General features: G+C 42.5%; 1 protein-coding gene across 1 annotated transcript in view; it reads right to left on the reverse strand.

Moving 5' to 3' along the window:
- The window catches only part of LOC137648665 (uncharacterized), a 208,523-nt gene that overhangs the window by 98,791 nt on the left and 96,236 nt on the right, over nt 1-13,496 (reverse strand). The window contains 1 exon segment of the mRNA XM_068381675.1: nt 9,761-9,872. Coding sequence (XP_068237776.1) covers nt 9,761-9,872 — 112 coding nt within the window.

The following is a 13,496-nucleotide window of genomic DNA, read 5'->3' on the forward strand; positions in this document are numbered from 1 at the left end:
GAATATCGAAAGATTTAGGCCAAGGCCGAGAAGGCAGCTCATTTTTGGCTAGAAAACCAAGTTTGCAGCGAACAAGTGGCTTTTTCCGACGAAAATCCGATGTTCTTGCTGAAGGCATGAATCTCACTGACTCTTTTAGCCGAGGCTAAGCATACCAGGAAAAGAGTCTTAAGAGTGAGATCTTTCAGGGAGGCTGATTGTAACGGATCCAACCTGTCTGACATGAGGAATCTTAGTACCACGTCTAAATTCCATCCAGGGGTAGCCAAACGACGCTCCTTGGTGGTCTCAAAAGACTTAAGGAGGTCTTGCAGATCTTTATGTTGGAAAGATCTAAGCCTCTATGCCGGAAGACCGATGCCAACATGCTTCTGTAGCCCTTGATAGTGGGAGCTGAAAGGGATCGTCCTTTTCTCAGGTATAAGAGAAAATCAGCTATTTGAGCTACAGAGGTACTGGTCGAGGATACAGAAACTGACTTGCACCAGTCTCGGAAGACTTCCAACTTCGATTGGTAGACTCTAATGGAAGACGCTCTCCTTGCTCTAGCAATCGCACTGGCTGCCTCCTTCGAAAAGCCTCTAGCTCTCGAGAGTCTTTCGATAGTCTGAAGGCAGTCAGACGAAGAGCGTGGAGGCTTTGGAGTACCTTCTTTACGTGTGGCTGACGTAGAAGGTCTACCCTTAGAGGAAGACTTCTGGGAACGTCTACTAACCATCGAAGTATCTCGGTGAACCATTCTCTCGCGGGCCAGAGGGAAGCAACTAACGTCAACCTTGTCCCTTCGTGAGAGGCGAACTTCTGCAGTACCTTGTTGACAATCTTGAACGGTGGGAATGCGTAGAGATCCAGATGTGACCAATCTAGGAGGAAAGCATCTATATGTATTGCTGCTGGGTCCGGGACTGGAGAGCAATAGATTGGAAGCCTCTTGGTCAGCGAGGTTGCAAAGAGATCTATGGATGGTTTACCCCAAGTGGCCCAAAGTCTCTTGCACACATCCTTGTGGAGGGTCCATTCGGTTGGAATTACTTGCCCTTTCCGACTGAGACAATCTGCTATGACGTTCAAGTCGCCTTGGATGAACCTCGTTACTAGGGAGATGTCTTGACCTTTTGACCAGATGAGCAGGCCCCTTGCGATCTCGTACAACGTCAGTGAGTGGGTACCTCCTTGTTTGGAGATGTACGCCAAGGCCGTGGTGTTGTCCGAGTTTACTTCCACCACTTTGCCTCGAAGGAGATACTCGAAGCTTTTCAAGGCCAGATGAACTGCCAACAGCTCCTTGCAGTTGATATGCATGCTCCTCTGACTCGAGTTCCACAGACCTGAGCATTCCCGACCGTCCAGTGACGCGCCCCAGCCCAAGTCCGATGCGTCCGAGAAGAGAACGTGGTGGGGAGTCTGAACAGCCAGGGGAAGACCCTCTCTTAGGTTGATATTGTCCTTCCACCAAGTCAGACAAGACTTTATCTTTCCGGAAATCGGGATCGAGACCGCTTCTAGCGTCTTGTCCTTTTTCCAGTGAAAAGCCAGATGGTATTGAAGAGGACGGAGGTGTAGTCTTCCTAGTGATACAAACTGTTCCAGGGATGACAGCGTCCCCACCAGACTCATCCACAGCCTGACTGAGCAGCGTTCCTTCTTCAGCATCTTCTGGATGGATAGCAGGGCTTGATCTATTCTGGGGGCTGATCGTCTTGTTGTTCAGCAACGTCCTCATCAGATAGTTCCTCATCCGAAAACTGATGAGGAAACGGCAACGGAGTGGGTAACGTCTGGCTCGCTGAGTCCGGTCGCACTGGTGCATGCGTGACGGAGCCGGACGCAACGTCATGGAATTGCTGCACAGTCTGTGAACTGTCAACAACCATGGGTGCGCGAGGAAGCACAGCGTCCACCCGAGACTGTCTAGACCGTCTGGGTTGTGCAGTCAACACCATACCGGGTTGCTGAGGTTGACGCACCGCGTCAAAACAAGTCACCTTTGATGGTTGTTGAACGTCCTGAACGTCAACAACCACCTCCGAGCGTCGCTTAACGTCAACGTGCGGCTGGCAACCCACACTGGGTCGCATCGGTGGAGGAACCACCTCAACTGGTAGACGCGAGAAGGTTACCTCAGCGACAACAGGACGCACAACCGACCGGTTGGAAGGTTGTTGGCCAGAAGGTTCAGCAGCAACCTTCTCCGCATTAAAGTCCTCTATCAAGGACGCAAGCTTGGACTGCATGTCTTGCAGCAAAGCCCATTTAGGGTCTACGGGAGCAGGTGCGGCAACAGACGGGGTTAGCGACTGAGGCGGTACCGCTTTCCATCCTTGAAAGCCTTGTTTAAGCATGACATAATTGTACAGCAAAACTTCAAAGGCTCGAAAACAGCTGTGAAGTTGACCTGTAAAAAACTTGGAGCGTCTCCTGGCCAGGCGCCAGGGAGAGTCTACGATATTTGAGAAGTCTATCTGGGCAGGGGCAGGAACTCCCAAGCCGAGAACTTCTGTCGTGTCATATCAGACTCTCGCTCTATAAACCAGTTTAAAAGAAGGGAAAGCAAAGGCTGTATCCCCCAAACTCCTCCTGGTGATAAACCAGACGTAAAGCTCTCTAGGAGAGCGAGAGAGCACTAGCTTATAAACAACGGCTTCGAAGTAGCTAGGCCTAGTGTAAGCTCTGACGTTTAGGCGAACGAGGAGCAGCAGTTACAAAAAGATCCTGACAAAGATCCTTAAAAATCAGCATGATTTAATTAAAGTCCATAGAGGGCTAAGCAGATTTAGGCTCCTCTCCGTCTGACAGAGTCCTCAAAGGAATATCAGTAGGAGGGGGAACAGCAACTTCCTCATCTAAAGGAACCTTGTCCGATAAAAGCTGAATCTCAAGCAAGGGAGAGACCTACCGTGGTGGCAATGCTTTACAAGCAGAGTCCACACACACTGGTGCATTAGTAGCGGACCAGGACGCAACGTCATGTAACTGCTTGACAGTCTGTGAACTGTCAACAACTGAACTGTCAACAACAACAGGTGCGTGAGGACGCAAAGCGTCCACTCGAGACTGCTTTGACTGTCTAGACTGAGCAGTCAAAACAACTCTAGAATGCGGAGGTTGACGCACAGCGTCAAAACAAGTCAACTCCGATTGTTAGCGAACGTCCTGAACGTCAACAGGAGCATCAGCAAGTGGCCTAACGTCCAAATGTGGCTGAAAATCCACACGAGACCGCATCGAGTGTGGTTCTAAACAACCTGACTGACGTGACTTAGCTACGCCAACGTCAACAGGATGCACAAAGGAACGTTAGGTTGGCTGAAAGCCAGGAAATCGATGAGATAAACGGCTAGACTCAACGGACTAATCGGCAGAATAGTCTTCCATAAGGGAGGCAAGCATATTCTGCATGTCTTGCCGTACAACCCATTAAGGATCCACGGAAATGGTTGCGGTAAGAGACGAGGGTAACGTCTGTGACCGCAACACTTTGCCAACAAAAAAGACTCTCGGAGTCTGTGTTACGCTTTTGTTAGGCGGCGAGCAGTTTTCCGATGACTGCATAGGGTCAGAGCTGTCCTAATGGCTGAAACCAGGACGCTGGACCTGTCCTGAAAGGACTGACTTTCGCTTAAGGGTCTCGAAACCTTGTTACAGGTTTCTTATGCGAAAAGCCTTCGGATGACGAGGAGAAAAACGTCTCTCTCGCCTTATGGTAGGGGAGATCTTGGTAAGATACACCCGATACCATAGAGGGAAACGTCTGTTCGTTGATCAAGGCCTCTCGAACCCATAAGTCGTATGACATTACTTCTTCCCTGGGCTTGGGAGCTTGCAAGAGGTCCCAGACTAAGTGAACGACAGGCACGAACAGACGAACCCTCGGACGCAACACTGTAACACTTGCGCAATATCACTTTATCACTTCTGTTTTGCACTTATTACACTGAAATCGAACCTTTTACTGATTTCTACCTGAAGCACGCAATTCTACCCTCCTCAAAAGGTAGTAAATGCGAAATCAGGCGTATAATGCAAGCATATTAATACCAGCAAAAAAAAAAAAAACAGTAAACATCTTATAAGATAAAAAAAAAAAATTCAGTGGTTGGGGAAGAGAATAAACACTAGTTCATTCAAAACTATGTTTTCAATCTTTCACCGTACATTGCCTGGGGACGAGAATAAAACTAAAAACATTTTATCCTTTCTCCCCGTACAGATACTAGGGACGAGAGTAACTCGAGAACAACGTTACCCGCTTGAACGGAACGTTTTCTCTCCTCTCTCTCCCTCCGTCTCTATATCTCTCTCTCTTTCTCTCTTGATTTCGCACCTAAGAGAAGAGCCCAATTACGTTTCGTCAAAAAAACATGTTATTTGACCAAAGGAAAAAACTGAAAGGTTTTTCAATTAAAAAGTTCCTTTAAAATAGAATTTAAAACATTTAAGCTTTGAAAGAATGAACAAAACGTCAGAATCGATTTACTCTTTCTGCAAAGTGAAACCGTGATACACTCTCTCTCTATCGTAACGATAGAGCGCAAACTGCGTAGCATAAATAAACTAAACGTTAGTTCATCTTTGAAAACAGTACGAAGACTATTCAAAGAAATTCTTTCATAAAATATTTCATTTAAAAAGTTTTAAATCCTTAGCTCTTTAAAAGCTATTTACGATTTAAAGGGCTCAACGTTGATTAACTTTGGTTTCCAAGTTAGGACCGCCTACTCTCAGGAAAGGTCGCATATAAACAAAACATTAAAATTTATTCTTTATGTTTATTATAAATGGAAAGTTAATCGAAGAGGAAAATCTATAATTAATTTATAACGTGATAAGATAATTACTAAAAGCCTAAACACACTTCCGTCTAAGGGAAGGGTCGGCCATTTAAAAGTCAAAGAAAGTCCATACAGTGAACCCTCGTTTATCGCGGTAGATAGGTTCCAGACGCGGGCGCGATAGGTGAAAATCCGCGAAGTAGTGACAGCATATTTACCTATTTATTTAACATGTATATTCGGACTTTTAAAACCTTCCCTTGTACGTAGTACTGTTAACAAACCACCCTTTACACCCTGTAATGTACAGAACACTTAATGCATGTACTACAGCACCCTAAACTAAAACAGGCACAAATATTAAAGGCGATTTTATATCATGTGTTTCCTAAACACCTAAAAAGCACGATAAAAAATGGCAACCAATGTTTTGTTTACGTTCATCTCTGATCATAATGAAGAAACAAACTCATTTAGTGTACACATATATGTACGTATGGTTAGTTTTTGCATCGATTATATTGATTATACAGTACTGTATGTTGATTTTTTTATTACCAATGTTTTAGTTTACGTATTTTTCTTAGGACTTCCAAATGAAATCTTTTTCTTTATGACGCCGCCTGAAACGACGGCGTGTACGCTCAGTAAACAACCACGCTCAGAACAAACAAGGCATTTAACACGCATGATGATAGTGATAAATAATGATACAGTACATACAGTATTTACAGTACAAAGCATTTACAAAATATGTTACCTTACAAATATAAATTATACAGTACTTGTACGTAGCAAAGCAGGAAAACAATTTGAGAGAGAGAGAGAGAGAGAGAGAGAGAGAGAGAGAGAGAGAGAGAGAGAGAGAGAGATTGTTTTACGTACGTAAATGTAAATTTTAAACAAAAAAAATATGATAGGTTACAACATGTAGACTTTTAAAACCTTCCCTTTAACTTAATGCATACAGTACGTACATTACTAAACTATAAAACAGGTTAAAGTAAAAAATAAAGATTGTTACTGTACTCACCACGAAAGAAGTTCAAGAAAAACTTGAATGACGATGGCGATGAATTTGCTGCACAGTAGAAATGATGATGATGAAGCTGATGATGTGTTCTACTGTGCAGTCAATGATAGTATTTTACGTCTCTTCAGACGGAGGTGTCTTTTCCTGGGACACCTCTTCAACTTCTTCAATTTCTTCCGAAGGCGTACTAGCAGGAGGAACTGGCTCTTTTTTGCGAGGCTGAAAAAACATTGTGATCGGAAGTTGTTGCCGCTGCTTCTTTTTTCGATCCAAGAGCATCCTGTAGGGAGTCGTGATGTCATCGACCTTGTTGCAGAATTGCATCGAGCGAACCATATCCTCGTCCCACTCTTGCAACATTTCTTTCGCCTCCTTCATATGGTTGCAGAACTTGGCGAGCCGTTCTAATGTTAAGCCCGTTTCTTCTACATTTTCTTGGGTCTCTTCCTGGGTACCCTCACTCTCTTCCTCACTTGCCGATTTCGTCAGGTCTTCGAGGTCTGCGTCAGTTAGGGGCTGGGAATGGCAGTCCAACAACTCGTCGACGTCTTCAGTCGTCATGTCGCCAAACCCGTCACCCCCAATTATGGCAGCCAACTGCACAGATTTCCGTATTGCAGAGTGTTGGATTTCCGACGGAGTAAATCCCTTGTCGTCGTAAACAATATCGGGCCACAGCTTCTTCCAGCTCGCATTTACGGTTGCAGGTTTCATCTCTTGAAGTGCCTTTTGAATATTCTGCAGGCACGTGGCTATGGTGTACTGCCGCCAGTACGCCTTCAAGTTGAAGTCTTCATCCTCGTCATCTTGGGCAGCATCCACACACGCAACGAGGTCCGCCAAGGTATTCTTCGTGTAGAGGGCCTTGAACGCCCTGATAACCCCCTGGTCCATTGGTTGAATTAATGACGTGGTGTTGGGTGGCAGGAACTCAACCTGAACGCCCTCACGCGACAGGTCAGTTGCGTGTCCACCAGCGTTATCCATAAGGAGAAGGATCTTGAATGGCAAGCCCTTCTCTAAGAGATATTCATGGACTTGCGGGATGGAACACTGGTGGAACCAGTTGGAGGTCAGCATCTTCGTAATCCATGCTTTTTGATTATGCATCCAGTACACGGGAAGGAGATTCTTATTTTTGTTTTTCAAAGCGCGAGGATTTTTCGACTTATAAATAAGCCCCGGCTTTAACAAAAATCCAGCAGCATTGCCACACATCACGAGGGTAACGCGATCCTTGAATGCCTTAAAGCCAGAGGCTTTGGCTTCCTCTTTGAACAGGAAAGTTCGCGACGGCATTCTCTTCCAAAACAAGCCGGTTTCATCCATATTAAACACTTGTTCCGGCTTGTATCCACCTTCAGCGATAATGTTCTTGAAAGTCTGGTTCACGTAAGTTTCAGCAGCGGCAGTGTCAGCGGAAGCAGACTCCCCATGCAGGGAAACGCTTTTCAGGGCGAAGCGTTTCTGAAACTTCGCGAACCATCCTTTGCTGGCGGAAAAACGTTGTTTCTGACGCTGGGAATCAGTGGAGGTCCCTGGTTGAGGATCATCTACATCATCATCTTCTTCAGCATGGTCGCCATCGTCGTCATGAGGTTCCTTTGCCGCAAAATTCTCATACAAGCTCAAAGCCTTTGTTCGGATGGTGTTCGTATCCAACGCTATGTTCTTCTTCCGACAGTCGGCAATCCACACAGCTAAAGCACCTTCCATGCGTACGATCGTTTTATTACGCGTTGTAACGACTCGCTTCGCTGATCTGCTAAAGGTGATTGCAGCAGTCTTTCTAATGTTCGCCTCGTCCTTCCTGATGTAGCGAACGGTGGATTCGTTGATGCCAAAATGGCGGCCGGCGGCCGCGTAACTTCTACCATCTTTTAACATGTCGAGAAGCGTAACCTTCTCAGCTATCGTCATCATTCTTCGGTGGCGTTTAGGCTCACTACCAGCCTTACTAGAAGCAGAACGCTTGGGAGCCATTGTAACAGAAAGTTCAACAAAAAGTTCAACTTAAAACAGTCGCACACAGCACAGATTAAACTTCACAAAGTTAAGAACGTCTACTCAGCAATACGCGGAAAGAGAAAGTGAACGATGCAGACCCGCGAGAACTGTGATGCTGGAAGTTGAAGATGCGGGCAAAACACCAATCACAGGCTAGATAACAAAACTTGAGTTTTGATTCGTCATCTGTCAGCGCTTGAACCAATCACAACCCGTCTTACAGTACATGGTGCGTTGGTTACTCATAGAAGATGCCCCGCGCATACTGAACGTACGTAGATTAAGTACAAGGGTACCGTAATAATAATAAATAATGATAATAATACTGTACAGTACAGTAATAATAATAATAATAATGATTAATAATAATAACAATAATAATTTTATTAACAACAACAACAATAATAATAATAATAACAATAATAATAAAAATTTACGTACGTACGCTATTTTACGCCTCTCTCTCTCTCTCTCTCTCTCTCTCTCTCTCTCTCTCTCTCTCTCTCTCTCTCTCTCTCTCTCTCTCTCTCTCTCGTACGCTTACAGTACTTATTCGAAATGTGATTTTTGCAACAAAGAATATTATTGGATGCAGTACTGTACTACGTACGTATACATACAAAAGATTCATGGAAAAGAAGCACATCCATTACAGTACACACCATTCTAATATGGTATGACTGCATCTGATTTGCGTTTCATGTTCGATTTAATTTTACTACGTACTGAATTATCGTATGATCACATTCTCTTTTCGTGTTTTATTTCTTTCTGTGCTGAATTATATATCATATGTAATGCAATGAACAATCAGTAAGAGCAGATATTACTAATTACAGTATTAATGGAATTACAGGTAACAAAATATCGTATTTGGTTATCTTCAGATTTCGCGGTATTTTCGAATTTTCCGGAAAATCCGCGATATGTATATATATATGGGTTATGGGAAAACCCCGCGAAGTGGTGAATCCGCGATTGTCGAACCGCGAAGTAGCGAGGGTTCACTGTACTCTCTTTGTCACCAAAAATTAAATCTATCCAAAACGAGTTCAAGATTTAAGATGAAGATAAAACACCTGCACTGCGAAAGCTCAAACCAGAATATAGTACTTCACCAAAGATGATGGGAAAAACTCCAGGTTTCAACAGCGAGTAAAGTACGTCTTGTCGACATGTCGACAGAGAGAAAATTGAGTCTTTGTTTACATAGAGTTTGGTATCTGGCCGACAGTTGGCGCTGGTGAGCACACCCGCAACTTGTATGGCGATCGCTAGCGAGTTTTTTTGTACAGTTTTTTGTCTGTCGAGCAACAGAGTTGCAGCTATATATTCACCGGCTAAGTTAAATATTTAAAAATGAGTGTGAGCTGTGCATAGTCATTGATAGAAAAGCTGAGATACTGAAGATGGAGAGTGGCACAATGAAATGGGGGTAGACGTAGAGCAGAAAAGGTTAAGCCATGTAGAGCTAGGACATTGTTTTACATCTAGTTTGTATGACAAAAGAGCCATTTCATGGCAGAGAAGGCCTTTTGCACTTAGGTAATAATGAACATACAATTTCATCTAAGCTTTTGATAAGATTCTTTGTCACCTAATTTTTTTTATTTTGTACTGTATATAATACAACCTTGTAATGATATGCTTTGAAATAAGGGATTTACATAGAGAAATAACTCTAAAAATTCAAACTTTAATACCTAATTCGTACTAATTTTGTTGCAAAAAGGGAAATTTTGCACCAATTTTGTTAAAAACACATGCAATTTCTTACCCATTCTGTTGGAAAAAAGGCATTACCATACAGTATTCCTTTCTATCAAAACCAAAAGGTACAAAGAAAAGAAGCAAAACGTCTTTAAACAACAAATCAAAGTACTGTAAGTACTTTTTTTTCTTTAATTAGTAAATTAAGATAAAATTGCTAAAAATATGCAAAATTTACCTGACAGAGGCCTTGTCAACTCCCATACCAAATGAAACTGTTGCTGTTATCACTGCTACCTTTCCATCCATCCAATCTTCTTGAACTTTTGATCTCTCCTTATCTTTTATACCTAAAAACAACAATAGAAAATACCATAATACAGTATAAACTTGAAAGCTAGCTATTAACTTGTGACTTGAAAAAAAAATTTGCTTTTACATGCCAATCTTGAGATTTTTACATAAAAACTTATTTATTGTTTTACCAAATAGATTTAAATAATAAAAATTATACTAATAATAATAAAAGATCTAATAATAAAGATGATAACAATAGTAATACTATAAAATAATATTACTACACCCCAACAATTATTTGAAAAAGTACATAGAGTATATTAGTTTAATAAAATAAATTTGGTGACCATACACACAATAAGTAAAATTCATAGACAAACAATAACTAGTAAATTAACAGCCAAAAATTTACCATTTAAATTCCTGCCAAATAAACACAAAGAGAAAGAAAAATATATATTGTGTCATCCTTTCTGAGTGAGAATACCTGAACGTGGTGAAAGGGTTTGTGCATCACCATGATCAGCAAAGCTATACTAGTTAAGGCCACCCATACACGATTGGTTTGCTGTGAGAGATCAGACAAAAATCTTCCATCATCATCAATCCAGCATGATATGAAAAAAACTGACTAAAAACCAAACATGAATTGACATGTCTGAGGCCTCTGTCCTGAAATGGACTACAAACGACTGCATTTGTTGTTGTGGTACACAGTACTACTGATACAATTTTGACAAGGAACTTTCTTTGAAAAGTTGGCCTTTGTTTGTAATTCACAGCCTTTAAAACTCACATTTTATGCTGCAAATTGCTAATAAATACGATGGAGTATTTGTATGTGTAAGAAAAATGATATTTTAATTATAAAATAAATTTTTGAATATACTTACCCGGTGAATATATAATAGCTGCAACTCTGTTGCTCGACAGACACATACATAAAAACTCGCCAGCGATCGCTATACAGGTTGCGGGTGTGCCCACCAGCGCCAACTGTCGGCCAGATACCACTCTCGATGTAAACAAAACCTCAATTTCTTCTCATCCCACTGCGTCTCTATTGGGGAGGAAGGGAGGGTCGTTTAATTTATATATTCACCGGGTAAGTATATTCAAAAATTTATTTTATAATTAAAATATCATTTTTAAATATTTAACTTAGCCGGTGAATATATAATAGCTGATTCACACCCAAGGAGGTGGGTAGAGACCAGAGTTAATTATGTTTACATCGTATAAGCTAAGAGTTTTTTATTTCATTTTGACAGTTATCAATATAACAAAACCAAAATTTTTCAATATTAATCTTACCCGATAATCATGTAGCTGTCAACTCTGTTGCCGACAGAAATCTACGGTCGGGATACGCCAGCGATCGCTATACAGGTGGGGGTGAACACCACAGCGCCATCTGTGGTCAGGTACTCCAGTACTTCTTGTCAACACCACCTCAATTTTTCCTCTGTCGTGCCTCCGGCTAGACCTACATGGATACGCTGTTGATTCTGGAGTTTTTTGCTCACGATTTGGTGATGTATTTGCTCTAGAGTTTAGCTTTCGCTATTCAGGAAGTTTTATCATTAGCTTAGCTAGCTTTTGGAATTAATTTGATTAATTATGGTGATGAAGAGAGTATGAACTCTCTTTCACTTTTAAATGGCCGACCCTTCCCTTAGACGGAAGTGTTGGTGTCTAAGAGAGTATACACTCTCTTTCTTAATTTTGCTTAACAAAAGTTATAGATTTATTTTATATCTCTCCGCCTTTTATAGGCCTCTTCGATTAACTTCCTTTTATTATAAACTTATTAAAATTAATTTTTATATTTGTTTATATTCGACCTTTCCTAATAGTAGGCGGTCTTTTCTTGGTACCGAAGTTAATTAACATTGAGCCCGTCATTTCGTTTTTACCTGTTAACATATTATGCTATTTTAATGTTTTTGAAAGAATTTCTTTGATAGTCTCGTACTGTTTTCAAAGTTGAACTAACGTTTTGTTTTGTCTCTGCAGTTGTTGACGTTCAGAACGTTCAACTTGCGCTCTATCGTTACGATAGAGAGAGAATTTTCACGGTGTCACGTTGCAGTAAGAGTAAACCGATTCTAGTGTTTTGTTCATTCTTTCTTAGCTTAATGGTTTTAATTCTAATAAAGGAACTTTTTATTTGGGAAATCTTTCAGTTTTTTTCCTTTAACAATAATATGTTTTAACGATATATATGATTGGGCTCATCTCTCAGGTTCTAAGTCAAGAGAGAGAGAGAGAGAGATAGAGACGGAGGGAGAGAGAGGAGGATAAACGTTTCGTTCAAGCGAGTAACGTTGTTATCGTTTTTGCTCTTCTCCCTAGTCTCTTTAGGGGAAGAAGGTAAACGTTTCTAGAGTTTTATTCTTGTTCTCAAGCTTTATGCGGTGAGAGATTTTAAACGTAGTTTATTTGATCTAGTGTTTAGTCTCTTTCCAGCCACTGAATTATTTATCTTTCATTATATTTTTCTGTTACATTGTAATTCTGTTTTCGCAATTACTAACTTTTAAGGAAGGATAGAATTGCGTGTTTCAGGTACAAACCACTTAAAGTTTCGAGTTCAGTGAAATAAGTGCAAACAGAAAATCAAAAGTGATAAAGTGATAAGCGCAAAGTGTTACAGTGTTGCGTTCGAGGGTTCGTCTGTTCGTGCCAGTTGTTCGCCTAGTCTGGGACCTCTTACAAGCTCCCAAGCCCAGGGGAGAAGTAATGTCGAAGGACTTATGGGTTCAGCAGGCCTTGATCGACGAACAGACGTTTCCCTCCGTGGTTTCGGGTGTATCTACACACGTTGCCGACGTGATCACCCCACCCACACAAAGACGAGAGAGCCCTTTTATTCCTCGTCTGCGGAAGAGGTTTCTCGCAGAAACCATGGACCAAATCTTGCAGCTTTTAAGTGCAAGTCGGTCCCTTCCGCGCAAGTCCAACTCCTAGGTGTAGCCATTAGCACTGGGTCAGTTCGGACTTGCTGCAGTACGACAACTGCACACCTCCCAGAGAGGCAAGGTGGTATCGCAACAGGCAGTAGCTTCGTCTGTTGCCGCACCAGCTGTTTTAGACCCTCAGTCTCAACGGACAGTAGCTCCGTTTGTTGTTGTCTTTCTTAAACTCTAGTGGTCTATGCTGCAGACAATGCAGTCTCAGCTTGCGGTGTTGATGCAGGAGTTTCAGGCAGAGAAGGTTAACACACCTCCTCCTGCGAGCGCTCCTCCACCTCTACGCAGTCCAGCATGCCAGACGTATGATGTTGAGGTTCCTCAAGCTACCTCCATGCGTGAGCTGCCGCATTGGGAGTTGCCAGATACCAGCTCTGTGCAGCAACCTCCACTTTCCTTGAGGCAGGAGCCTCTTGCCACGCGGCAACCTCCTCAACACTTGAGGCAGGAGCCTTATGCTTTGCAGCAACCTCCTCTACCCTTGAGGTAGGAGCCTCATGCGTTGCGACTACCTCCTCCATCCTCGAGGCAACAACCTCTTGCGGTGCGACAACCTCCACCATCCTCGAGGCAGCAACCTCAACTCCACCTCTGCGCAGTCCACCCTGCCAGACGTATGATGTTGAGGTTCCTCAACCTACCTCCACGCGTGAGCTGCCGCATTGGGAGTTGCCAGATACCAACGCTATGCAGCAACCTCTTGCG

Source organism: Palaemon carinicauda, chromosome 1 (genome assembly GCF_036898095.1).
Source record: "Palaemon carinicauda isolate YSFRI2023 chromosome 1, ASM3689809v2, whole genome shotgun sequence".
Classification (NCBI taxonomy): Eukaryota; Metazoa; Arthropoda; class Malacostraca; order Decapoda; family Palaemonidae; genus Palaemon; species Palaemon carinicauda.